This window comes from Propithecus coquereli, unplaced genomic scaffold, assembly GCF_000956105.1.
Source record: "Propithecus coquereli isolate 6110/MARCELLA unplaced genomic scaffold, Pcoq_1.0 Scaffold301, whole genome shotgun sequence".
In the NCBI taxonomy this organism is placed as follows: Eukaryota; Metazoa; Chordata; class Mammalia; order Primates; family Indriidae; genus Propithecus; species Propithecus coquereli.
In genome coordinates this window covers 1,370,544-1,398,130 of record NW_012148631.1, presented here as the reverse complement: position 1 = coordinate 1,398,130, position 27,587 = coordinate 1,370,544, and the positions used below count along the sequence as shown (strand labels likewise).

At 45.5% G+C, this 27,587-nt stretch overlaps 1 protein-coding gene across 1 annotated transcript in view; it reads right to left on the bottom strand.

Annotated features, from left to right (window-relative positions):
• DOCK2 (dedicator of cytokinesis 2) overlaps nucleotides 1-27,587 on the bottom strand; it is a 397,813-nt gene that overhangs the window by 68,030 nt on the left and 302,196 nt on the right. The window contains exons 28-32 of the mRNA XM_012649685.1: nucleotides 25,144-25,242; nucleotides 22,576-22,670; nucleotides 11,701-11,779; nucleotides 1,651-1,751; nucleotides 1,501-1,559 (exon numbers count right to left, since the gene is read on the bottom strand). Coding sequence (XP_012505139.1) covers nucleotides 1,501-1,559; nucleotides 1,651-1,751; nucleotides 11,701-11,779; nucleotides 22,576-22,670; nucleotides 25,144-25,242 — 433 coding nt within the window. The remainder of the gene's footprint in view (nucleotides 1-1,500; nucleotides 1,560-1,650; nucleotides 1,752-11,700; nucleotides 11,780-22,575; nucleotides 22,671-25,143; nucleotides 25,243-27,587) is intronic.

Here is a 27,587-nt window from a genome sequence, read left to right as displayed (position 1 = left end):
CTCTTTTACATCACTTGCCTGAGCCCGGCTCTTCAGTCCCTAGTGATACGGGCCCAGCTTTGATGATTAAGGAGCCAGAGCAGGAAAATTAGGTTCCATCCTCGTGGGCAAGGTGAGACTAATAATAAAAACTCCAGTATGGGTGCAGTGGCCTCCATGGCTGCACTCCCCCACTTTTGCTCCTATGACCCTCATAAGCACCATGAGAAGGTGCTATTTCCCCAACTATGGCCCAGCGATGCCAGGTCCCCTTGCTTTAGGCTTCATAGTGTGTAAACGTCAGGGCAAGGCCCAAGGCAGAGATGCGGCAGTCTGTTCTGGGCCTGGGTTCTCCGCTCTGCCTTGGACGTTGTGAGCCAACCCACAACCTTTCTGTTATCCAGCATGCACTCTAGGTGGAGTCTGACGCCACCAGCACTCACAGAACCCACACTGGCAGTCTGCCCACTGTGCTATGCTCCCCCCACAGTGGATGGAACTTGCTGCAAAGGGCAAGCCGCTGCTGTCTGGAAAAGCTGATTGGACTGGTAGACACGAAGGGGTCTGGGGAAGCAAGAAGCACAGTCTGGGAGGCAAGGAAGGTTAAATCCGAGAGATGGGCCCAGTCAGTCCCTGTAAGTGCCTCTGCTGAGGAGGGTCAACTGTGCCAAGCCCTGGGGACAGCAATTCAACATCAGAAAGTCAAGGAGGGAGCACAAAAATAAAATATTCATTACTGGCCATCCAGCCATCCAGCCACTCATCCTTTCAGCATGTATTTATGGAGGAAGATCCGGCCTGTGGGCAAGGTTTATGGTCCTTGTCCTCATGGATCAAAACCGTGCTCTGAGACTTCCAGCTGTTTGACCTCAAGCAAGCTGCTTCCCTCTCTTGAGTTTCCTGATACATAAAAGGAGGGGAAATTTTTCTGTCTTGCAGAAAGTGATGTGAAGATTAAATAAGATCTCCTTAGCACAGGCCTGACTCAGACTCTCAATAAACGTCACCCTGGTCCCGTCCCTCCCTCACTGGGTATCACTCAGGTAATCATACAAGATTCCTTTAGCTCACTGAGGCAGGGACAGCTTTATCAGGTCTCCTTTTAGCTCAAAAGACCCTCGCATCTTTCAGAGAACCAACTCTCCCCCACGAGGTTGGAGGACGCTTTGTGGACCACATCACATGCAGGACGCAGGGTGACCCACCAATCGGCAGCAAGCCTTCGTGTGACGTGTGAGCACGTGAGTCCCCACAGCAGTCCTGCTCCCTCTTGTAAATGCCAGTTTGACTCTGTGAGCCCTCAGGGGTAGAGCAGAAGCAGAGGTTGAGCTTGAGGCGGGGTGAGCCCTTCCGTCATTCTAAGTACAATCAGGTACGTATTAAGGACCAGGGGTGTGCACAATGACAAACTTTTATTTCCAGCTCCCACCGCTGAGACCCCCGTGGCCCTCTAACAGATGGTCTTTGCGGAGGAGCGCGGTGGGTGCAGGTGTGTCTGTCTGGATGCACGTGCCTACTCACCAAGCTTGTACCACATATCGCGGATGGAGAAGCCAATGAGCCGTCTCATGTCCCCGTACCTAGGACAAACAAAAGCCTCTGCTTCAGGCACCGTCTCAGAGCATCTCATAAACCCAACCCCACTTCTGGAAATCCAAAAATGCAACCTACTTATTCAGGATTTTGTTGTACTTGGCATGCGAGAACTGCTCCAGCTGCAGAGAATCCTGAGTGATAAAAGCCACCGCCAGATGAAAATAGTTGTTCCACAGCTGTGAGTGAAAGAGCAGAGACGGTTACAGAGACGGCCTGAAGTGGGAAGGCATATTAAGTGCTGGGTGATGTGAATAATTTATGAAGACAGCAGAATAGAGAGGCGCGACCCGTTTAATTGTGCCCACTGCAATTTCCTCACTGGCACTGACTCTGAAATTAACATCTTGGCCAAAGCGAGGACAATGGATGGATTTCTCTAGGCGCTGATCATGTCCACTCTCAGACAACAGGATGTGGGCAAGGAGGAGAATTTTACGGCTATTTTTTGTCACTGTTGTGCTTTGTTTTGTTTTTTTGAAGACAAATAACTCGTCCCAGCTGGGTGCCCAGTGAGCTGGTTCCTGCCCTGGAATTAGAGGGTGATGGAGGATAAGGCAGTTCAGGGACCCACAGCCTCTCTGGAAATTCTCCCACATTCACCTGACAGATCAGAGGACCAGCCTGTAATTCATCGTCTCTTAAAATATTTTGCCTTTTCCTCAATGGTTTTAAAGTGTGGTGCCCAGACCAGGAGCAGCAGCAGCAGCAGCAGCAGCAGCACCTGGAACTTCTTAGAAATACAAATTCTCCGGCCCCTGCCCAGACCTGCTGAATCTGAAGCTCTGGGGGTGAGGCCAGGAAACAAACATGCAGGTAACAGGCACTCCAGGCGGTTCTGCTGCTTGCTGCAGGTGGGACCCCTGCGGACCCAGTTTATGCGTAGGCTCATCACAGTTTTCACAGGTATGTGATCTGTTGGTGCTAAATGTGAGGGACTAATACTAGAACCCGCTCCACCAGCTTGCAGTCAACGAGAGCAGATAAAGGAGTCAGCCCACGGCGCGTGCCCGAGAAGACTGGCCACAGGGATGGTGATACCGATACAGGTGACAGACCAGAGAGATGTAAGTCCAAATCAAGGTGCTGTGGAGTCTCAGGGAACCTGTCTGCAAAACTGAGATAACTCTGGTCCCCACTGCAGAAGGTTGTGATAAAGGTGACACGAGATGATGTGCTTAAAGGGCATGAAGCACAGTAAGGTCTCAGAAATATCGGTTAGCCTCACCGTCGTTGTTCTGTTCACTGTTCGAGTGGGGCCCTTGGTACCAATCCCAATGGTAGAGCCTAGGTCCCTGGGTACTCAAGGGCAGTTGTTGCAACGTGCCACAGCCCTGCAAGGAGCAGGCTTGCTGAACAAGCCCACCTGGGCCCCTCTCAACACTGCCTAGCAAGAGGATGGGTAACATTAGCTGAGAAATCACACAGACATCGAGACCTCCATCTCAATGGAGATGTCCATCAGAGTCTGCAGATGGCCAAGACTAGCAAAAAGGCAACCCCACCATTGATAATGTCATCGCTGCTGCTGGGAGCGTGACTTTCAAATGGGCTTGTGGTTCCAGTTTCAGAAAGAAGCAAAACACACTGGTTTTACCAGGGGCCCTACACTTTTCCATACATCTCTCCTTTCATCTCTCAAAACTCGATAGCACTTATGTTCCTGTTTTACAGATGAGGAAACTGAGGCTTGGCGAGGTTAAGTATTTTGCCCAAGATCACTCAGCTTGTTCCACACACAGCAGAGCTGGGATTTGCACTGAGGTCTTCTGACTGATGTTTCGGGCTCTTTCGGCATGCCATGGGCAGTCTTCAGCTGAGGAGCCATCTGACATGTATTTCTGGAACGTCTTCTAAGTGCCCAGGCACTGCCATCGTGTGTTGACAGGGCGGTGGTTACGCAGACAGCGATGTCTGCCCCGGTGCTGGCTGCATTTTGTTGAGTGAATATGCTTGCCTTTACTGGGACCTTTATCTCCCAGGGCCTTCCACAAAGCCCTCCCGAGGCTTCCCTAACCCTCAGACTCAAGTCCCTTTGTTTCCGTAGTAACCTCCAAACACCCGCTGCAGGTGGGGTCTCCGTCCACATCCCTCAGACTGCCTTTCCTGCAGGTGCCCCGTGACTGGGCACGTTCTCCGGGCCTTGCTTTGAAAATGTGCTGCTCTGGTCCGCCTGTGCCCAGAGTTCACACCTTCTCACATCTCAGACCAGGATATGAAACCACAAGCCAGGGAAAGAGAAAACCATGGCCACAGGACATGGAAATGAGTGTTTTTAAAGTGAAAAATCTCTGATTTCAGGGGAGTGCATCAGAGTATTAAGGTTACCATAGGAAATAGATATCTGACAAAGCAAGTCAAATTGCCACCACTTGTGAGAATAATTTCAGAAATGCTCCCCAGTATATAACACGTGTAAAATATGAGTGAGCCTCTCACTAGACTCTGCTCCGCCTGAATGAGCCCTTCAAAAAAGCGTTTTCTCTGTCTCCCCATTTCTGATTTTCTTATTTTTTTTTTTTTGAGACAGAGTCTCACTCTCTTGCCTGGGGCGAGTGCCGTGGCGTCAGCCTAGCTCACAGCAACCTCAAACTCCTGGACTCAAGCAATCCTACTGTCTCAGCCTCCCGAGTAGCTGGGACCACAGGCATGCGCCACCATGCCCGGCTAATTTTTTCTACATATATTTTTAGCTGTCCAATTAATTTCTTTCCATTTTTTGGTAGAGACAGGGTCTCGCTCTTGCTCAGGCTGGTCTCGAACTCCTGAGCTCAGAATGATCCACCCGCCTCGGCTTCCCAGAGTGCTAGGATTACAGGCGTGAGCCACCGTGCCTGGCCTTTTCTTATTTTTTTATTGAGACAGAATTCACATACCATAAAATTTTTAAAAGTGTACAATTTAGTGATTTTGAGTATCTTCACAAGGTGATTTAACCATCATCACTTTCTAATTTTGGAACATTTTCATCGCCACAAAAAGAAAGCCTCTACCCACCAGCGGTCAGGCCCCCTTGCTTTCCCCTCACCCCCGCCCCCCGGTCCCTGGCAACCACTAATCTACTTTCCGTCTCTGGATTTGCCTATCCTGACATTTCATATTAATAAAATCATACAATATGTGACCTTTTAGGCATGACTTTTTAAATTTAGTGTAATGTTTTCAAGGTTCATGCATGTTGTAGTACGTGTCAGTACTTTATTATTTTATTGCCAAATAATATTCCATCATATGAATACACATTTTGTTTATCCATTCATCCATCTATGAACATTCGGGTTGTTTCCACTTTTTAACTACCGTGAATAATGCTCTACGAACACTCTCGTACAAGTTTTTGTGTGGACATAGGTTTCCAATTCTCGTGGGTATATACCTGGGAGTGGACCTGTTGTGTTTTTTTGGGAGGAGAAGGCTCCCCTCCTGGAAAATCTTTGTGGACCCTGAGGCTACAGCTGTGCCTCATCTTAGTGGCTCGGAAACGGCACACCTAAGTCTCAGCTACAGCCCCTGCCCAGCCCTGCCCATGGAGCCCTGTGGGGGTGACTCTGGAACTGAGAGGAGGTTGTCACAGTCAGTGGCTCTGTGCAATGTCCTGAGAGGCGAGCAGTGGCCACAACTAGATATTACTGGACACTCTTAATGCTTCAGCCCCAAAACTTCCTTGACTCTTGTTTCCAAAGACTTAGGACCAAATGTATAACCTGGCTTTGAAGGCCGCATATGATTTCCTCAGACTCCAGTGTTTTCTCCTTCAATAAACTGTCCATCGTGGGTCTGCTCAGACTACACGGAGATCCCAGGAGCATTTTGGTCTCCATGGCTTTGCTCACGGTGGCTCTCATATCTGAAGTCTCTGTGTCCTATTCTTCCACCAAAGCCCAATTCGAGACTCACTTCCTTCGTGAAGCTTTCCCAGATTACAGAGCACATTAAATCTGCCTGATTTCTTCCTAATTTGAGGAGCCCTTGCTGTGTGCCACTACAGATTTCAGTCCACTCACTGTTCTGCACGCGGCCTCCTGCTCCATTCACTTCTGCAAAAGCATCCTCCAGTGGTCAAGAGCATGTGCATCAGCATCTTGCACACCAGGGTATGAAAACCAGTTCTGCTTACTAGTTGGGTCGCCTTTGGCTAGTTACTTGACCTTTGCGAGTCTCATTTCCTCACTTGCAAAACAGCAAAAGTAATGGCAACTACCACAAAGGACTGTTATAAGTACTGGCTGAAATAAGGGGAAGCTACCACAGGCGTGGCACATACCACGTGCTCAGTAAATGGAACGGTGGTGTTGGTGGTGGCACTGGTGGCAGAGTACTTGTATGCCCTGTCTTCTCCAATTGTAAGCTCCACAAGCACCATGGGTCCCATCTTCCATTTATTTATATCCCTAACGCGGTACTCAGCACAATGGCTTGAATGCAGCTGGGCTCCAGAAAATACTTATTTATTGATCGCCATTTTGTCAGAGAAATGCCTCAAAAGGTCTCGGATTTTTCTTTCTGCCCTGCGACAAGCCGTCTGGTGGTGTTTATGCTAAGTGCCTAGCTCAGCTGACTAAGAGAAGCCACAGGGTCTCTTTAGCAAAGCATACGGATCTCTTTGCCCTGGAGAAGAAGTGAGGTGATTTCTGTTTGGGAATTCAATATTTTGAAATCATAGGACAATAGAGAGTTAGAATTGGAATGAATTTAAGGGTCATCTGGTCCAACGTTTGTATTTCATACATGTAAACAATAAGGTGCAGATAAGTTAAAAGACCACCCAAAGTCATACAGCTGGGGGGTCTAATGAGAATTCAGTTATCTTTAATTAACTTTCAACAAAATTATAAAAGTAATATATACCCATGATTTTAAAATAATTAAATGATAGAAAAGATTAAATATAAAAGTTATTTTCCATCTTATGTAGGACCCTAGTAAAATTCCCCGGAGGAAAATGTGAATGATTTCTTAGATATACTTTCAGAAATTTTACACGTATAAATATATGTATAGACATTTTTTAATAGTCTCCTGTACTTGGCTTTTTTCTCTTACTAATATATCTCACAAATGTTTCCATATTAGCATATACAGATCTGCTTCATTCTCTTTTATTGCTACATTGTATTCTGCTATAAGGATGTACTTTAATTTTAACCAATCCCCTATTTATAGACATTTAACTTGATTCCAATTTTTTTTCTCTAGCAAGAGTGCTGTAATCAACACCCTATTTAAACATCTTTATGCATGGGAAACTATATTTGTAGCATACATTCCTAGAGCTGAAATTGCTAAGTCACAGGGTCTACACTGGTTTTGTTATTATTTGCTTATTACCTTTGTTGTTTGTTTTCATAGATGCTGTCAGGTTGCCTTCCAGCTCCATTATCATGGACAAGTTACCCTACCTCTTTGAGTCTCAGTTTCTTCACCTAGAAAATGGAGCTAATAGTATCTAAAGGGTGTGGTTATAAGGACTAATTGAGTAAATCACTGTCTAGTAAACTCCTACTCAGTCTTGCAATATCAGTTCCAGGAGAAGCCTTCCCCAATCACTCAGACTAAAGTAGATTCACCCCTTATTCACCCTCACTTACGACATATTTTAAACAAAATTAATTTATTTTCTGGATGTAAACATCATGCAGTCAAGGACTTCATTTTTTTATTCTCTGTGATATACACAGAGCCTGACCCAGCATGTGCTCTAGAAATATCTGTTGAGTGAGTTCATTAATGAGCCAAGCACTCGGCATGCATTCTTGTTAAATCTTCCTAAGGGACTACGAGATTTGTGTTATTATTCTCCCCATTTTAGAGATCAGGAAACTGAGGCCTGCAGAGGTTAAATATCTTGCCAAGGTCGCACAGCTGCAAAATGGCAAAGGTGGATGGCATTTGAATCCGAGTTTATCTGACTTCAAGATTTGCATTCTTCACTACCCTGCTCTTCTGCTAAAATCCCTCTTCTCCTCTCTTGGTTTCCTTCAGCCTTTGCCGTTGATTAACGTGTCTGCTGGTTCATCTGATGTTTTATAGTCTTTATAGCAGAGAGATTATGGATTTTTGATCTCATGGGATTCTTTCTCAATAAGCTTGAATTATTATTTACCCCAAATTCCAAATAGAAAACACCCTAGCACGCGCTGCCGCTGGCGTGCAGTCAGCTTGCCCTGCTCTGAGGTGAGCAGGCACAGCTGCCATGCCCACTCTGGGGACGCTGTTGGGTCTGGGAGAGGAAGGTTCCAGGTGTGGACTCAGGCTAGGAACATCAGACCAGAGGTTGTCTGGGGCCCAAAAGCGGAAGCAGGCAGGGCTGGGGAAACAGTCCCCAAGCATGGCTGCCTTTCTGCCTAGAGGAGCCATGCCACCGTGCATCCCCTGTGGCGGTGCTATGGGCCTCTGCAAGGCTTTGGTGACCTCACCTGTTCTTGGCATCACTGGTTACATTTCCCATTATGAAGACAAAGCTGGCCCTCATTCCTCCACTAATGGCTGGGAATATTCTGGAAGTTTTTCATTTCACGGGATCGTTAATGCATGTTCAAAAATGGTCCCTGGATGGGCCTGGTGCCTAGAAGTTACCCGGAGCCAATTAGAGCTTCCCAAGCAGAGAGAATGATCTCATTACCAATCACAGAGCTGCCCTGGAGCCTAAACATAAGCACTGGTTCCAGGCCCAATCAGAGTTTTCAACATCAAGTTTTTAATCCTATGGTGACTTATCTTAGAGCTCTCGATCAGGAATAACTAGCAAGGGCAGAGAGTGTTTCCAGATGTAAACAGACCTGTCTCCTAGCATCCAAAGGCACCCCATTTCCGAGAGACAGAGCAGAAAAGTGGAAAAAGGATGGCCTTTGCAGACAGGCTTGGGGTTGAATTAATAGATGACTTTAACAGAAACGTCAGCTGAAGTTCAGTTTGTTCTCCAGGGAAATGGGTATATCCCAACTGAACAGGATTATGAAGAGGATCAAGGTTCTCTACATAGATGCCCAATAAAGGTTCGTCACCTTCTTCAAAAGCCTGGGTGCTAGAAAATGGGTTTGTATAGCCTTATATCAAAATCCCAAGATCCTAGAGGGCAGGGCAGTATTCTGCTTTGCTTCGGAATTCCTCAAAGATGTTGCAATGGCCTGGACCCATGACAATTGCTCTTAGACAAAAATCCTTGCCAAGTTAAATTTGAAATCCTTTCTGGTCTTCTCTGACCACAGTAATAGAGGCAAACACCAAGGCCCAGCATGCTGAATAGGGCCCAGGAATGCAAATGATCTTAGCCCCAAGCAGGAAACACCATTTTCCCAGTTCCCAGGTCTTGTCGCCTACAGAGGGGCACCCAGGGAGCGGCTTGCTTTCTGCCCTTTGAATCACAAAACCACAGTTCCGGAAAAGATATTAGGGATAATCTCATTGCACCTGCCCCTCGTCTGGACAGTGGCTGCCAAGACAGGCAGCACTCAGTGATGGATGCTGTTCCTGCTGATATTAAATGCATAATTAATGAAAGCGTAAGAAGGAGACAAGGCGTGTTCCAGGCAGGGTACAGAGAACAAATCCATTCTCACGTGGTGAGGGGAGAAAAAGGGAGGAGAACAAAGATAAGGTTGAAAAATGATCCTGTTCTCGGGTACTTTTCAATAAATATCTATGGAAGCCTCATTAGAAAACAAGACTTGTTTATTTTGTGATGTTGGCCATTCTCCTGCTTTATAGAATCTTGTTGGAGTGATGATAGCCCCAGGCAACAGTGTGGGTGACCAGATAGATGCCTTCCCTACTGTTTATCAAGGACTGACACGAGTTCCCAGCCCTGATACATTTAGGGCCATCTTCATCATTGTCACCATCAAAATGCTAACAATTACTATTATGATAATGAGCTAACATTTATTAAATGGCTACTGTGTTCCTACCACTGTTCTACGTGCTTTACATGAATTAATTCATCTAATCCTCACAACAACCCAATGACATAGCTACCATTAATATCTTAATTCAATGTTGGGGAAACTGAGGCACATAGAGGTGAAGTAATTTGCCTAAAGTCGCACAATTCATGAGCTTGAACTTTCCAAGTATGAAACCCCCAATCTCTGGGCATCTCCCAGATACAGGTTTTCTTTCAGGAAAACAGGATAAAACCTAAAGGAATGGCGTGAGGGACTGAAGCTGAGCTTCTCTTGGAACATTCCCACCCAAGACCATGGAGCCGAGCCGGCCTCAGGAAAGCAGGTCCCAGGCTGCAACTGCTGAGGCCACAGGAAGAAATGAACAAACCAGCTTGCAGTTTTATGGCCCTCACGCTGCCACTGCTGGCTCCTAGGTATGTTGTTCCAAGCTGCCCCTCCAAAAAAGCAATGGCCTTTCTAACTTCCCTGAGCGTGCCCGGAACCAGAGTCTGCAGGCATCTGGGCCACATGGAAGGGAATCAAATATTTTTCCTGATTCGAAACAGCTAAAGAAACATGTTTCATTCCCACATCGAAGATTTATAATGCTGGGAGAAACTCTTGCCCAGACTGTGCCAGGCAGGCAGCCCAATGCAATGGCAAACTCCACGTCTGGCATGTGGCCGTGGTCATCTGCGTGGGCCTTGGTGTCAGCCACTGTTGGGTTCTGGTCCCAGTTCTGCACTGACGCCCTGTGTGACTTCAGGCTATCTACTCATCCTCTCTGAGTCTTACTCCCTGCATCCTTGGAGCAGAAAAAAATATCAGTCACAGCGGCTAACTTGTAGGGTGGCTATAAGGACTGAGAAAGTGCTTCTTGTGCGATCTGGTATGTGTAAGCCACCAGGCAATGGCAGCTACTCATTTCATCATCGTTTTCACTGTTGTTCAGTTGTCTGATTTAATGCAGGGTCACGCAAGAGAACCTTGCGCAAAGATAACGCTCATCCTTTCAGCTTAGCAAGTACTGACAGGTTGGAGCTGCCAGCAGATCTCACAGGCCTCAGCCCAGACGTCCCCTCCATGAGGAGACCAACTGTGTGCTGGGCGCAGCATCAAGGTGCTGTGAGTTCAAGGTCTTTGCACTCACAAGGCTCACGTTCTACTGGAGGAAAGAGAGCAAACATGCACGGAAAGAGACCAGAAAGACGGTATCAAATGACATTTGGTGCTATGAAGAGACACCAAGAGGCCAAGCAGTGATGCATAATGACCCTGGGGTTGGGGAGGTTGATCCCCAGAGAGGAGCAAGGCCGGGGAGGCCTCTTTAAGGAGGAAATATTTGAACAGAAACTAGCGGGATATTACAAGTCGATTTTCCCAGCAAGCCCCTTGGCAAATTCTAGTGCTGGGAAAAAACCCAATGAAGTAGAAAGGATCGTTGTTGTTGGCATTTTACAGATAAATCACCTGAGGAATGGTCACTGTCCAGGCCTTGCCCGAAGGTGCTCAGCTGGTGAGAGGCGAAAGCACAGTTGGGAACTGAGCACCTTAGAGGGGCAGCAGAAAACACCATCATCCCATTCACCAGGCGCAGGGACTGCTACTCCCTAAGCCCCGCTGCAAGAGATTAGGGGCTCGAGGACTTCCCTGGAGGGGATCCCCTTTTGGGGCCTTCTCTCTCACACCTCCAGCCAGAAACAGCAATCTGGATTTTCCCACAGGCTTTGAAGAGTTTGTCCTTCTTGGGTCTGGACCCAGGGGCAGGTGCGTCACTTTGTGTGCCCCAGGGACATGCTTCCAGGCGCCTGAGTCTCAGAGACCCCAGGTCTCGGCTAAGGACGCAAAATGACTTTTGAAGGAATCAGGAAGTCACAAAGATGTACTTGGGAGCTTTACTATAAATCATTTTTCAATGTCTATGGCTGGCTGCTGTTTTGGCTTCAGTGAACAGAAAAGTTAAGAAATGGTGATACCTTGTTAAAAGATGGCGCCCATCCTGACAGTGCATGAATGCAAGTCTCCGTGTTGGCACAAGATCCGTTATGCAGTCACATTTGCATATGTTGCTCTGTTGATGCCTGCTTAATTGAGGCCCTGGTTGCAAAGCCTGAAACTTCCCTCCCCATCCACACCCCTCTGTGAAAATCCTCAGGGACACTGGCACACCTGCCATGGGCTTTGGGACGTATCCGATGGAGCCCTCAGCCCAAGACGCGGGAGCAGCCCTGGTGCCCACACTCACCTGGCACTCGAAGTTCGTGTGCTCCAGGAACTTCTGGTTCATGGTTTCTGCAAACTTGTTGATCGCTCTCAGGAAGACCCTGGAAGAGGGGAGATGGTTACCAGTCCATCTGAGCGTGCTCCCTCAGGCTCCTTCCCCGCCGTGCCGGCCTGAAATTCTTTTAACCTCTTTCTGGGAGAGGCTCAAAGAGCAAACACTGCTTTGGAGAGGTCAGCTATAATAATATGGATTAACAACTGCTCACACTCTAGACCTGGGGCTATTTGCCTTGCAAGAATTCAAGAACTGTTTGACTTCTTTTTGAAAATTTGCATTGTCTTATGTTTAAGATATTACAAGTCTATGGCAGAAGATTCATGTCATCCAGAATAGATCTAAAGAGAAATGGTCCCTCCCCAAACAAATAAACAACACGCCACCAAATCCTATCATCTAGCAAAAACTGCCATCTGCATCTTGATCAACATAATTTCAAAGGTCTCCCTAGACATATATACATGGATGATATTTTAAGGATATCATTTTGATAAATAGGCTTATCAGATAAATGCTATTTCACAGCCTGTCTTTTTTACTCAACAATAAATTGTATGTGCTTCTTTCATGCCAATGAATGTAGACACACAACATCTTTTTTAATCACTGAAGAGCATTCCACTGTACAGCTGTATCACGGTTTGTTTAATCAGTTTCTCATTGATAAACCTTTTTGTTGTTTCTCAGCTTTCTCTGCCATAAACAATGCTCCAGTGATCATTCTTCCAGGTATATCTTGTTCTTGCTTTATACACCTCTCCTCCTGTATTTTCTTCCAAGTAGTAATACTGGGCAAATGCCATGCACATCTAACATTTTGGTCCCTGTTGTCAAATTGCATTTCTCCTTAAATGTCTTCCCTCCCACCTCGTCCTCTCCTTCCTTCCTGCCAAGTCCTCCTGACCAGTCTTGTAGTCTCCCATCTCTTGCCCCTTTGTCCTGAAGAACACCTTGCTTTAAGGGACAGCTCCAACCACGTCACTCACTGACTTCAGTGGCTTCTCACTGCCCCCAGGATAAGCCCAAACTCTTTCCCTTGACAGTCAATACCCTTCATGATCGGACCCCAGCCTCCTTCTCTAGGCTTATTTCTCACTATTACCTTGTGCTTCTGGTTGTTTCCTGAGTACCTGGGCATGTTCTTTCTTTGTGTACTAATTAGAATGCTCCTCTTCTTTTAATCTCTGAAAGTCAAAACTCTGCACGTCCTTCATGGTTCAGCTCAAAAGCCTCCTTCATGGAGCTGGCCACCACGCTCCCCAGCCTTCAGTGACTGCTCCCACCTGCACTCTCTGCGGCTGTTCCCTATACCCCTCTCACTACCGCACTTTCTACTGTAGCCGTCTGTATGCAGCCAAACCTTCTCTTTTACACTGGAAGCTGCTGTAGGGCAGAATGTGCCACATCTCTGTGTCCCTCAAACGGGGCTCACTGCAGTTCCCTTCCCCAGCGTTCTCATGGTCTCAGATGACTTACGTATGACTCAGTAAGTCTGTCTCCTCCACTCGATGCTTCTCTCCTGGGGATCAGAGACTCTTTCCACAACCTCACATATTCCCCAATCCACATACTTTTGACTCCCAAATCTGTATCTCTGTCCTAGCCTCTCCTCTAAACACCAGCTTGTGTTCCAGCTCTCTGCTCTGCACCCCTACTTGGATGACTAATAGGCATCTCAAACTTACACGTCAAAAATTAAACTCCTAAAACCTGCCCTCTCTACCCCTAAATATGAACACTTCTTTGTAGTTCTCCCATCTAAGTTAAGGACAATTCCATTCTTCCAGTTGCTCAGAGGGAAAAAACAACTTTGGTAACATCCTTGACTTTTGTCTTTCCTTCATATCCTGCACCTGGCCTGCCAGCACATCCTCTTAGCATCACTTTCCAAATATGTCCAGAATCCAACCACTTCACGTCACCCACTGCCACTGACTTGCACCAAGCCCCCATCATTTCTCTTCTGGATCTTTCCTGTAGCCTCCCTCAATGGCCATGTGTCCATTGTATGCGTGTGTGTCTTTATAAAATCTCAGAGAGTGGGGACAACATCTTACCCATATGACTGTCTATCATTTTTGATTAACAGTGGTCAATCAATAATATTTGTGCGTTAAGGGGTTAGTCCAGGGAAAACACCTATTTGGCCAATGTGAGCCGCAATGGGAAGCCAATAAAGGAAGTGTTGATGAGCAAGTTGTTGCTGTGGGCAAAAACTGGGGCTTAATTCTGCTTGGGAACCTCTAAGAGACTGTATAGAACACATGTGCACAACAGAAGTGTCCCCTCCCAGGCGCCAGAGAGGCTGGTCTATCCACTAACACCAGCCTCTCACTGGTAAACAGTTGCTCCTATGGGCGTTGAGTCCCTGGTACTTCTGGCCTGCTCTGCAGAGGAGCTGAGCACTCTGTGGCCAGAGAAAGCCCAGAGAAAGAAAGAAGTAGAAAGCTCTCAGTATGTGTGGGAAATGTCCACTGAAGCTGTGGGTATAGTTTGGATGGGACAAAATTGGGTGGGTATATTTTGGGTGGTGGCAAAGTATTTACAGCATTTGCTACATCAGGTATTGCCTGTCAAGAATTCTGGGCCAGGTGTTGATTAAACACCTAAACATTTGTTGAACAAAGAACTATATCCTAGTATTGGGATCAGAGGATTTGGATTCACATACACATACACACACACACACACACACACACACACACAAGCAATTGGATGTGATTTCTGGCTTTGCCACTTTCCAGCTGTGTGGATTTGGAACATGTTAATATCACCTCTGAAGTCCCAGTCTCTTCCCTGTGAGACAGCAGTAAACTCTTTCCCAGGGTCACTGCCGGGTTTAGGAGGCAAACGCATGGGACGTGCTTAGTACAGCACCTGACGCACGGTGACGACAGCAACGCAGGAGCTGAGGTCACTTAAGACCCCTTTGGATTGTGTTATTCTTCTAAAGGCAGGGGCTGACAGCAAAATAGGCAGACAGAGGATAAGGAGCAGTTAGCAAACAATTTTGAGGCAGGCAGGACAGAAATAAAAATCCCACAAAATCCACTGCCCTACAAGGCTGTCAAAAAGTAAGATTTATTTGGTCTTGCTATTCTGTCATTTGCTACTGTGCCTTTAAAACAACATCTATACTTTCTTTTTAAAGATTAATTATCCGATTCCCCAGATGGAAATGCATTGAGTGGCTGTCATCTTATGTATAAACATCTCAGATCTCCAATACAATACCAAAATGAGGGGCTTTATACATTCTTGGCAGCAACAAAGCTCTCAGCAGCTCCAGTAACAGTCATTATTTTGGTTGTCAGCCTAACCCTGTCTCCAGCTCTCAAAGGCCCATCCCATGACCAGGAATTTATGGGCTGATGGTGGGGATTAGTGGCAGGTAAATCAAGGTTCCTCCCTGTCTCTGGATTCTTCCAGGGCCACACACTGGGAATCAGAATATCACTTAGCTTTGGATTCCCATGTCTAGGATTGGAAAAGAAGGCCTTTTTTCTTCTTCTTTTTCTTCTTTTGTAAAAAAATAATTGTATTAATACTTAAAGCCCCTAGACACTAATACAATGAAGCCGGTTGGGATAAAAACACATTCAACTCTCTGTTACTCTCAGCGATGAACTTGAATTGTCAAAAACAAAGTTCATTATCAAATCTCAGCCTAACACTTCCTGCATCTCAGCCAGGATGCTCAGCAGGCTGGGTAAGAGTAATGACAATCACAGCACAGTTATCAACTACATGCCAGGTCCGTGCTAAGTGCTTTGTATGGATTCTTTACTTTATTATCTTTTTTTGTAATTCTCACATTAATTCTCTGAGTTAGAGATTGTTTTCATTTTAGAGATGTGAGTTTAGGTAACTTCCCCAATAACTCAGCCAGTACATATAGAATCAGGATTTAAAAAGGTGTGCTACCTTTAGAATGTAGGTATTTAAGCACTATGCAATTCTGTCCACAAGAACATTTCTGTAATTCCATTCAATCTGAGCAGTGAGCTCACTTTATTAACAATAACAATGGAAGTATCAATAGTTATCCTCCATGTCCCCTATGCCCAGAGCTCTACAGGCATTATTTCATTTCATTCTACAAACTGAGGCAGGAGCTAATATACTCATTTAACAGAAGAAACTGAGCCTTGGAAAGATCAAATACTTTCCCCACATTCACACAACTAATAAGCAGCAGAGCCCAGACCCAGTCTCAGGTCTGTCTTTCTCTAAAGCCTTTGCAATTAACCAGAGGGATACAATGGCTCCTTGGAAGGTCAACCTGCCATGAAGTTTTGGCTCTGGCATGCTTCGGTGCATGCCCACCGTGGACACAGTCCCTTCACACCCTGCTGCCCTGCTCATGGCTGACTAGACCCAGGGCCAACACCTGACTCAAAGCAGTCTTCCGCAGGCCAGCCAGCAACCCGTGGGTGGTCTTCAGGGTAGCACTGCCCAGTGGGGATACCCGAGCCCAGACAGGAGTAGATCAAATCCTTTTAGGCAGTCCAAAAGGAGGGAGAATGCGATGGACCAAATCTTGAGTAGAAGCCATGAGCAGAAGCCACGAGCAGATGATGCCATGAGGATCCAGAAGCCATATGCAATGGAGCAGGGAAACAGAGAAGTCAGCTGTTGTGAGTAGGAAGAAACTGGCAGAAAGAGAAGCCAAACCCAGGGCTGGTATCCCGAAAACTATTCCGCGTGAGGCTTCACGGCAACTGCTGGCTCACGTCCCCAGCTTCCTACTTCCCCTCGTGTGGCAGAACAAATCCCTGCCACAGGAGGTGGCGGGAGTCAGCCCATAGACAAGCGCACGCTATGCACCACTCCCTGGCCTGGATCCAGGCATGGGAGGTGCACACGGGCTTCCGTAGGTGCCGCAAGCCTGCCTAGGCCAACTTCCCACTCAGCCACTCGTCCGAGCTGTGGCCTTACGTGGTTTGTCTGACCTCTGTGAATCCCAATTGCCCCGTCTGTAAAATGAGCCATGCGTGAAGACCAAACAGATGCAGTGCGTGAAGCAGTGGCCCAGGGCCTCAGCACGCAGAGGTCCTCAGCAGAAGTCAGCTGCTGTTGTCATTGTATCATTATCTTTAACTGCTGGCTGCCTCGCAGCTCTGGGGCAGGAGGATCTGAGGCTGGTAACACCCCAATGTGACAACAAGCACTGACCTACGCCCATGGGTTGTATGATGGGAATAAAAGAGGAGGCGGCATGCCCTGTCTGGTGAGATTCACCAAGGGAGGGGAAGGGCTGCTCTGAGTCCCATTCCCCTGTCTTCTATGGTTCCTGGGATGTAGTTGATTCTACTGGTCAAAACTTGAAGATGGAAATGAAAGAGCTGGCCAGGAGACAGGAGGTCCTATCCCTCCCTTTGAGGCACTGAGACATCCATTCTCCTGGAGCTTTTAAGCTGCTTCCTTAACAGCACATGGAACGCTCTACACACCAAAGGGTTAGAGTGAATCAGCATATTCCAGCTCAGTGTCAGGGCACAGTTCACCCCAAGTGCCCCCCAACATTTCCTGCACAATTTGGGATTCCAGTTAGGGATGCAGCAGGTTCCTGGAATCTGCAATCCTGCGTTAGGAATGCTGTGCTGGTTAAAGACCACGAAGAGGCCCCTCTGGCTAATGTGGCTTAGAGGAGGTGGAGACCCCACAAATGAATACTCACTACAAATTAAGGTAGGCAGGACAAAGGCAGAGTGGGTGTTGATGACTCATCAGCACACTGATGGGGCCACAGTAAGACTGCCGAGCGCTGCCCTACTCAACTCCCTAGGGCCAACAGCTCCCACATTACTATGTGCCTGTTCTGGGCTTGAGACAATATTAAACCTTGAAATACGTCACTGATAAAGGTAGACAAGATGCAGCCCACATTTGCCTCTTCTGTGAAGTGTTTTGGACATACCCAGACCATGGGAATACAAAAATAAAAGTAATTAGCATTTGCGAAGTGCTTGCTATGTGCCAAACACTGCTCTAACTACCATATGCATATTATTTCATTTTATCCTTTGTGATAGGTACTATGATTAGCCCCATTTTACAGTGAGGAAAACTGAGTCCAGAGTGGTTAAGTGACTTGCCCCAGGTCATACAGCTATCGAATGGTGGAGATGGGATTTGAACCCAGGTGGTCCTAAGTCTTAACTTCTCTGTGCTGCCTCTGAGCTCTCTCTGGGCTCCGAATTCATGATAGTGACTGTAGCACTTGGTCCTATTTCCATGGGAGTATTTATTATCTCCCCAGCCACCCTGGAAGCCCTCTGCCTTCAGGGACTAGAGTTTAAATGGGTCTGTCCACTCCCTAGAGCCCTGGATGCCCACAGCAGTCCCTAAACATGTGCTGGTGGACGGCATGGGGGAGCTTTAGGGATGTGTATAAATCCCCAAGCTCCCTCAAAATGCTGGATTTCCAGATCAAGGTGCAGACTGAAGAGGGGAAAATGAGGCTCCTAGGCACAATCTTGTTAATTTACAACACTGTAAAGAACTTGATCATTTAAAAATTAACAACATCATGTAAATGAGATCTTACTAAGTGCTGCATCTTACCAAAAAGAAAAATGCTCTGGCAGGAAGTATTTCTTGCAATTGATGTGTTACTATGTCTGCATGCACAAACAGTGCGCAGCTGGAGAGACATTCGAATCTGGGGAACTCCACTCCCTTTTCCAAGGAGCAGATAGATACATACATAATAGATGACTAATACATACACACACACATCATAAGTGATAACAGAAAATTGTAAAAATAGGTAAATCACAATAACATATAGATAATAGGGGAAAGAGAAAGAGAAAGAGGAAAATAAAGAAAAGAGAAAGAAGGAAGAAAGGAAGGAAGGAACGAAGGAAGGAAGGAACGAAGGAAGGAAGGAAGGAAGGAAAAAGGAAAAGAAAGAAGGAAAGAATATTAATGTAATGTCCGGACTAATGACAAGTGACGTTGGCCTTGGCCACATGAATGAGTTGCCTGTTTTTGGAGAAGAGAAGAGGACGCTCTGGGGAATACTGGTCTGGGCTAAGTCATGGGACATGTTCTGTTTGTCCAAATCGGGTTGAAATCTTCCACTAACTAGCTGCTTCACCTTGGCAAGCTGTTTCACCTCGCTGGGCTTCGGTTTGCATATTCGTACAAAGCACTTAATAATACAAGCCTCACTATTTTAGTGAGTGAAGCAGTGGAGGTTAAGGACATGAGCTCCCACCGAATGGCTCTGTTTCTTATTAGCGACGCAGCACTGAGTACATGACTTACCTACTCTGTGCCTTGGCTTCCTCATATATAAAACGCTGATTATAATAGTTCTACCTTGTAAAGTTGCAGGGAGGATTAAATGAGCTAACATGTGTAAAAACATTTACAACAATGATGGATTCAGGTGCTTAGTGAATGTTAGCTATTATAATACCAAACAAAATGCAAAAACAGAGAAAAATTTCAAGTGCTTTATAAACACACTGGGTCATCGTGGCTGGAAGATGAAGGAAATCTACAAACTAAGCTATGTGCCTGCAAGGAGAATAAATAGTCACCTTTTCTGGTTGACATTATCACATGCTTCTCTAGTCCAAGGCTAAGTTTGTTGTCCTCACCTACTGATGGCAATGCTACCATGTATTGAGTTTTACCTAGATACCAGGCACTGGGCTAAGGAATGTCATTCTATCCTCACACACAGGAAGAAATTTTCATGAAATGGAGACTATCACTAGCCCCATTTTAAAGACTTGGAAACTGACACTCCAAGAAGTTAAATGACTTCCCAAGAAACAGAAAGTGGCAGAACGGAGGAGTCTGAAGCCCAGGCTGTGTTCCCAAGTCTAATTTTTCTTTTTTTTTTTTTTTTAATGTAACATAAGTACTCCATTGATCCTTCATAGATACAAATGTTTCTATTTAAGAGACAATTCCCACTATCTTAGGTCCCTTAAAAAATTGTATTCTAATTTCCCAGGTATGAAGAAACAAGGATTACCGTAGCATCTCTGGGGGCCTGTCCCCAAAATGACTACAGTCCATAGAAAGCTGGGATTTCAGAAGGGGACATACCTCCAAAGCACCCCCAGGAGGATCAGCACACGTTTCTCCCAGAATGACATGCAGACAGCTCAGAAGGGAAGCTTGTCCGGTCAGGGCTCCCATCACCTGTCCCTGTATCCGCGATGGATACCTGCACACTTGCCTGCCCATCACTTATTCCTCTTTCTGGTAACAACTGCTAGACTCTCTTTTGGAGAACTAATCTCCTTTCCTCTCCCCTTGCTCCCAGACCTTGTGGTTTGGGTAGAACTGACCCAGTACCAAAGGTGGGTCATGAAATCCAAGCCCAATTTCATTCTGCCAGCCACAGAAGTTTATGGATAGACACGTAGCCCAAACCAGGCCTTTGAAGATAAGCCTGGGGACATTTGCTGCACCTATTAAATAAAAAGCTTTTTCTTTCTATTAGGGTAGCAAATCCAACAAGACAGATATCTGCAACTTCTAGAGCCCATTTTCCCCACTATAAAGAGAGTATCTGCCTGAGAATGAAGCCGACAGGAGAAAAAGCAGAGACAGACACAGATTCCCCACATCAGTATTTGAGCACCTAGATATATCCAAAACTGAAGCCATACCCTTGGGTTCTTTCAGTTGTCTGAGCCAACAGATTCTTCTTTTTGCTTAGGCAACTTTGAGTTGCATTTCTTTAAAAATCCTGATCAATAAGCACCCTTTGGATATACAGAGTTCATTGTACACGTTCATGAATGTCAGGTTGTGTACCACAAGTTGGAAGCACGAGATAAATTACACCTAGTGCTTGCCTGCCCTCAGGAAGCCCATTCCCTAATGGGAGGGGCAGTCATATGAAGAGATGATTACAGGCAGCACAGGAAGTACCTGAGAGTCCTAGAGGGATTCACAAAGGATCAGAAAGGATTACGTGGTCAAGAATTTGAAGGATGCTTTCATCTTGAGTCTGGTCTAGAAGGGAAGAGAGACATCCAGGCAGAGCCATAGTTTATGCAAAGTCATAGAAGTATGGACAAGTAGGTAATATTGAGAAACCAAGTGTATCTGAAACGTAGGGTGAGAAGAAAACGACCGCTGCTGCATCTCCCAGGTGCTTCATGTAATTTGGCAAACCCCACGATGTTACCGACCAGCTGGCAAACAGTGAAGGGGCCGCGTGCAGGGTAGGAGGTGGCCTCGATCTCAACTTGACATGACTGAGCATTGACAGAAGGGATGACCAGCTACACAGTTTGTGGGGCTCAGTGCAAAATGAAAGTGTGAGTCCCCTTGTTCAAAAATTATCAAGAACCACAAGATGATGATGCCAGAACATTAAACAAAGCATGGGGACCTTCAGAGCATGGGGTCTTATGCAACTGCACAGGTCTCATGCCCAGGAAGCTGGCCCAGACATAGAGCTAGGGAGGGACCAGCCTCTGACCCATGATGTGGCCTGGGCCTATTCCCACTAGCACTTCCATCATTGCGAAGACCAGCTTCCTCCCTGTGTGGTGTGAACAGGGAGAGCTGGGGCAAGTCAACCCAGGCTGAGCATGCTCTCGGACACTGTGTGGCTCAGTCGACTTTCCTCTTCTCACCATAAGCAGAGATGCACAGGCAGGTATTGCCTTCTGCCTGGACAAACCTCTCCTCCCTTCCACCAATCCCTAAAGTTGGCCCTGAGCACACTGTGGCAAGTGTGTCTATATGGTCACACGGCTGGGCCTGTGGCATCCAGGCAATGCAAGAACAGCTGTTCAGAAGACTGAAAGGGAAGGTCACAGACTGTCTGGGATTAGGGTTAGCTCTTGGACGTACCTGAGATAGAAACTCTCAGACTATATCCAATAACACAACTATTAATATATAAATGTTTATAGTCTTGCTTCTTTCCCTTTGCTTAAGAGGAATTCTGCTTTTGCCTTTTCAGCCTCTGCCCTTACTCTCCCTTGTAAAGGTATTTCTGTCTTCGCCGTTCAATGCTGGGCTTTTTTACATAGAACAAGGGCAGTAGGTAAAGGCAGATAAAACTAGAAGCCAGTATGAGGTGAAACCATTGCGTGAGAGATATTGAAAGCCAGAGGAATGGAGAAATAGAATATTTGAAAATATTAATGAGTGTTATGACTTGGATTTCACTTTGGTGAAATGGTATTAGAGATCTGGCAGTGAAGACTGAAATTGTTTGTAATCACTTTTATCTCACATTCTGCTGGGCCATGTGGGATCTAAGTTATACTTGGGTTACATTGATGGTCTATGAGATGTTAATAGGTATCATATATACACACAAAGATGCAGCAACTGCACACCATATGGTTCCATGGGCAAATAAATCTGCGAAATGCTGTATCCTAAATCCTTCTCTTAGAAAAATCACACTGGCATATTAAAAGCTCTGAGAAGTACTGCAGCAGAGAAACCCATTCAAAGCTGTTTAATCCAATGCCTCCTAAACTTCTTTTACCATATATCACGAAATATGTTAATATTTTAATTTTTTAAATACATTTAAAAACACTATAATTTTAAAAATGCTTGCCCAAGTCCTCCTGTCTTGAGAGTTTAGGGAAGCCACAGACACAGACAAAGTATGATATCCTAACTGAGACTTAAAGCATGGAGAGGATTGGGAAGACTTTTTGAGTAGCTTCAAGATTGGTGAGGCGCTCTTCCCTGGGCTTAAAGGTAGAAAGAAAGGATGTGTTAACACTTTAATTTCTTTTCACCAGGGAGAAACCATCTCTACCTCATCTCTACCAGTGATCTTCAAAATGACCACAGAGTGAGGTAGGTTTTTGGAAGGGGGCGGCAGCTCACCTGTTCTGAACCATGCTCATGGCCATCCAGTCCACAGGGTACACGTTCTTGCCAATGAGGTCCTTGAACATGATGAAGGTCTCCATCAAGAAGTCCTGAAACAGTCAAGCGCAACATGCCTGTCACCCTGTTTTATAGCAGCTGACTGGAAGTGCTCAGAGCTTGCTGGCTCTTTAAATTTTTTTCTTTATTATTTTTTGGAGGAAGATAAAGGGAGAGGGCACAGCCTTCACTAACTAAATTCAGTGAAACCCACAGCAGTGGATTTTAAATGGAAGCTTACAATTTGGCTACCGGGAGACTGTTTCACAAGTATCAGTGGAACATCAATGTGGGATGCTAAAACACTCTCAAAGTAAAGCACTATTAATTCTGTCTTTGAGAATAAAAAAAGTAAATGTACTCATTGATGCGGCAATTTTATAATCATCATCCCAAACATGTATTTGAGAAGGAAATAATTGACACTGTATGAAAGCATCTCAGGTCATTGAGCAAACAAACTGTTATTAAAATGAACATCTAATTAGCAGTGCTGTAAACACAGCTAATTCATATATTGCACACACTCGCATGAACATATTTGAAGAAACACAATGACAGAAACTCTTTTTCTCTCCGTCGAAGAGGTTCAGAGTGGATCACAACACAGTCCATCAGATTTTGCAGTGGGCTCCACTCGTTCTCCGTCTTTGGAGAACACAAATTGAAGACAGATCCAGACAACCAAGACCAGAACCAGCGGTGCTGGGACCCTTCTGAGCTGGAGGTAATGAAGTCATGCCACCTGCACGCTTTAGGTAAAATTTAAAGCCCATTCAGGGTTCTTTCTTTAAGCCAGTAGTGTTCACATTATCTCAACAGCAATTACTTTGTCCAAATAAAATCTCACCTAGAACCCAACATATAAAATATAGAAAAGTAGAACAGCTCTGGTTGAATTCTGTGTGTGTGTGTGTGTGTGTGCGTGTATGTTTATGTTGGCTGACAGTGAGACTACGAGGAACATAATTTGAAAATCACTGCTTTAAGCTGAATTGCAAAATTCTGAAAATGGCATTTGTTCCTTTCCAGCAGTCTTTGTTTCTAGGGAGAATTGCCTCAATGCTCTCCGTCCTAGTTTCCCCGTCAGCAGAATGGGGACCACGACCACCTCAAATGGCCACCGTGAGGACTAGGTGCTGACTGTGCTCAGATGCCAAGTACAGAGCCTGGCCCTTGTAAACACTCATCACATGCTTGATGATGACAACGCTGAGTACTATTACCCATCCTTGATGTCACCTGGGGAATTGTGACTATCATTACAGCCTACTCCCTTCCCGTGGGAATGGAGAATGCTCTGGTCATAGATGGAAAACATGGCTCCGAATGAGGAGACGTAGCACAGTGTAAGTAAGGGTTAGTGCCAAGGTTCAAATCCTACCTCTGCCACTTACTAGCTATGGGGCCTTGAGCACACAGATTGTAGATCTGCAAAGTGTGACTCCTAAAACCTGTGTCACACTGTTGTGAGGATTGCATAAGACAATGTATACGTTCAGCAGACAAGAATTCCCTCTCCTGCCTTCCTTGCCCAGAAACCTTTCCTTCCACAGAGAATTGAAAATTAGGAATCCAGTTTTTCTATTTCCATGTCCTGAGACATGGACAACTTGGGGGTGGGTGGGAAGGTTCCATGTCTTGCCAATCTTACCCCAATGGGGAAAACATCTTACTGTTGAGTGGACGAAGGTGTAGGGCATTGACTTTCTAATGATTCCTTTTTCTTGGGCCACGCTCTGAGGTTGGTCTAATTCTGGTGCCCTTGGTCCCTCCAAGGAGCATTGAGAGTGAAACTAGGCAGTAGGACTCCTGAATCTGGCAGTAGTAAGGAAACAGTGACAAAGGTGACCATACTAAGGGCAAAGAGTGTTCTGCTACAAGCCCAGGACAGGAACAGTCTGGGCTGGGCTCTATGTTGAGGAAGTCATCTGTTGCAGAGACATGAGCCACAGGCCACAGACTATAGGCCACAAGTAGGTGGTCCCGTAGCAAATGTGTCCTGAGAGGCTGGAAGAAGCAGGCTCAGAGGCCAACTTCTTCTATGCATTTGTGATCTTAATATAACAATGGCAATCTTTTACTCGGCACTTACTATGTGAGAACTACCATGCTCTCATGTAAACCCTTCTCAACCCTGTGACATAAATGATATTATCCCCACTTTACAGATGGGGAAACTGAAACTTACAAGGGGTCAGCTTGCCTATGGTCCCATAGCTAGCCAGTGACAAATCCTAGATCAAACCTAAGACTGTGTGACCCTATCACTCATGCTCTTAAGCTCCAAAATGTCTGTGATTCAACAAATATTGGTTAAAGCACATCTAGATTATATGGTAAACATTCAGGTCTTATCTCTGACATGGAATGAAGACGTGAGAAATACAAGAAATAGGGTATGAGACAGCACATCTGTAAACTTAAACACACACACATACACACAATATCTGTGGGGAGACCTTCTTGCCCTAAACTCGTGAGAACCAAGAGTTCTTCCCCAGCCCCAGCACCCTGCAGACTCACCACAAGTTCAGAGTTGGTCTGGAAGGTCTCAATATAGAAGGAGTAGTGCTGGTCACCCATCTGGTTTAGGATGGCTGTCATACATGCCACAAAGTGACTCTACAAGACATGAAGAAAAACACCATGAAACAGCAGAGAGAGGACCACAAGATTCACCATCTCCATTTTCTTGACTTCACACTGGAAAACACCCAACCATCCCAGCCCGGGATACAAAGGCCCTCCAGGGATGGAGAATCTCTCCTTACCAGACCAGCATGGGAAATTTCCCTATGAGGAAATGTTTCCGTATGGCTCATTCATTGAAAAAGAATTTACTGAATAACTATTATGTACCTATGACTGTAACAGGAGCTCCAGACATAAGACTTGATCCATTTTCTATCCTGATGCTTGTGCATGGGGAAAAGGGCGCTGTACTGGTGTCTGGAGACCCAGCCTATATCAAGATCCTGAAGAGAATTTCATTTTCTGATAAATAATTTTGCATGGATAAGCCCCAATTGTCTCATCTGTCAAGTGGGACAATAATCCACCCATGTCTGCCCCGAGAGGAGTATCGAAAGAATCCGATGGTTCCTATAGCACCTTAAAATGCACGAAGGTTCTCTGCAGAGGGACCATTTGTTGGATCACCATGAATCAGCCAGTGAGAACCCATCACCTACTGGGGCCTGGCACTTGTTAAGAGCAGTAAGGGATAAAAGAAATGAGAAGAGACAACCCTTGCTCTTTGTGAGTTTATACTCTAGTTGGGAAAGAAGATTAATGACCATGAAGGGAACAGTAGTAAGACCCTTTATCTGCAAGGCAGACTAAGTGCCAGAAAGATTGAAACAATAGGGAAATCAAGGTGGGCACTTGGAGAGGGGCCCCGGCAAGCAGAGACGCGAGCACCACACCCTTTCGTGCACCAGAAGACATCAGCACAGCCTTTTCTGCTGTCTCCCTCCCAGATTTTGTGAGTCCGTATCAGGGTGGGTTTTCTGTTTGTGCTAAGATCTGCAAGCATCATTTAGGGAGATCTATTCTGGAACCTGGTAAAGGAAGCAGTGGCCACGAATCCACCAGGGGTGAGAAGCCACTCTCAACTGTCTCCTGCAAGATTTCACTGGGGCTGCCATCGTAGCCAAAAACAGTTCCACTGTGGCCCAGTCCAAGGCAGGCTTGTGGAGTATCAGAAACTACTGCCTTTGTTTTTTTTTTTTTAAAGGTTATCTTTTGTTAAAAATATATAGCAAATATAAAATATATACAGGCATACCTCGTAGCTATTGCAGGTTTGGTTCCAGACCACTATAATAAAGTGAATATTGCAATAAAGCCAGTTGCACAATTTTTTTGGTTTCCCAGTACATATAAAATTTATGTTTACACCATACAGTAGTCTATTAAGTGTACAATAGCATTATGTTTTAAAAAAACCAATGTACTACCTTAATTAAAAATACTCTATTGCTTAAAAAATACTAATGATCATCTGAGCCTTCAGCAAGTTGTAATCTTTTTGCTGGTGGAGGGTCTTGCTTCGATATTGCTGGCTGCTGATGGATCGGGGTGGTGGTTGCTAAAGGGTGGGGTGGCTGTGGCAATTTCTTAAAATAAGGCAGCAACGAAGTTTGCCACATCAATTGACTGTTCCTTTCCCAAAAGATTTCTCTGCAGCATGTGATGCTGTTTTTACTACAGCATTTTACCTACAGTAGAACTTCTTTCAAAACTGGAGTCAGTCCTCTCAAATGCTGCTGTTGCTTTATCAACCAAGTTTACGGATTATTCTCAATCCTTTGTTGTCATTTCAACAATGTTCACAGCATCTTCACCAGGAGTAGATTTCATTCCAAAAAACCACTTTCTTTGCTCATCCAGGAGAAGCAACTCCCCATCCATTCAAATGTTATTATGAGACCGTGACAATCCTGTTGCATCTTTAGGCTCCACTTCTAATGCTAGTTATTTTGCTATTTCCACCATTCTACCGTTACTTCCTCCACTGAAGTCTTGAGCCCCTCAAAGTGATCCGGGAGGGCTGGAATCGATTTCTTCCAAACTCCTATTAATGTTGATCTTTTGATCTCTTCCCATGAATCACAAATGTCCTTAACAGTATCTAAAATAGTGAATCCTTTCTAGAAGGTTTTCAATGGAATTTGCCCAGATCCATCAGAGAAATCACTATCTATCTTAACTGTAGCCTTACAAAATGTATTTCTTAAATAATAAGACTTGAAAGTTGAAATTACTCCTTGATCCACAGGCTGCAGAATGGATGTTGTGTTGGCAGGCATGAAAACATTAATCTTCTTGTACACCTCCATAGAGCTCTTGGGTGACCAGGTGCATTGTCAATGAGCAGTAATATTTTGAAAGGCATCTTTTTTTCCTGAGCAGCAGGTCTCAACAGTGAGCTTAAAATATTAAGTAAACCATGGTATAAACAGATA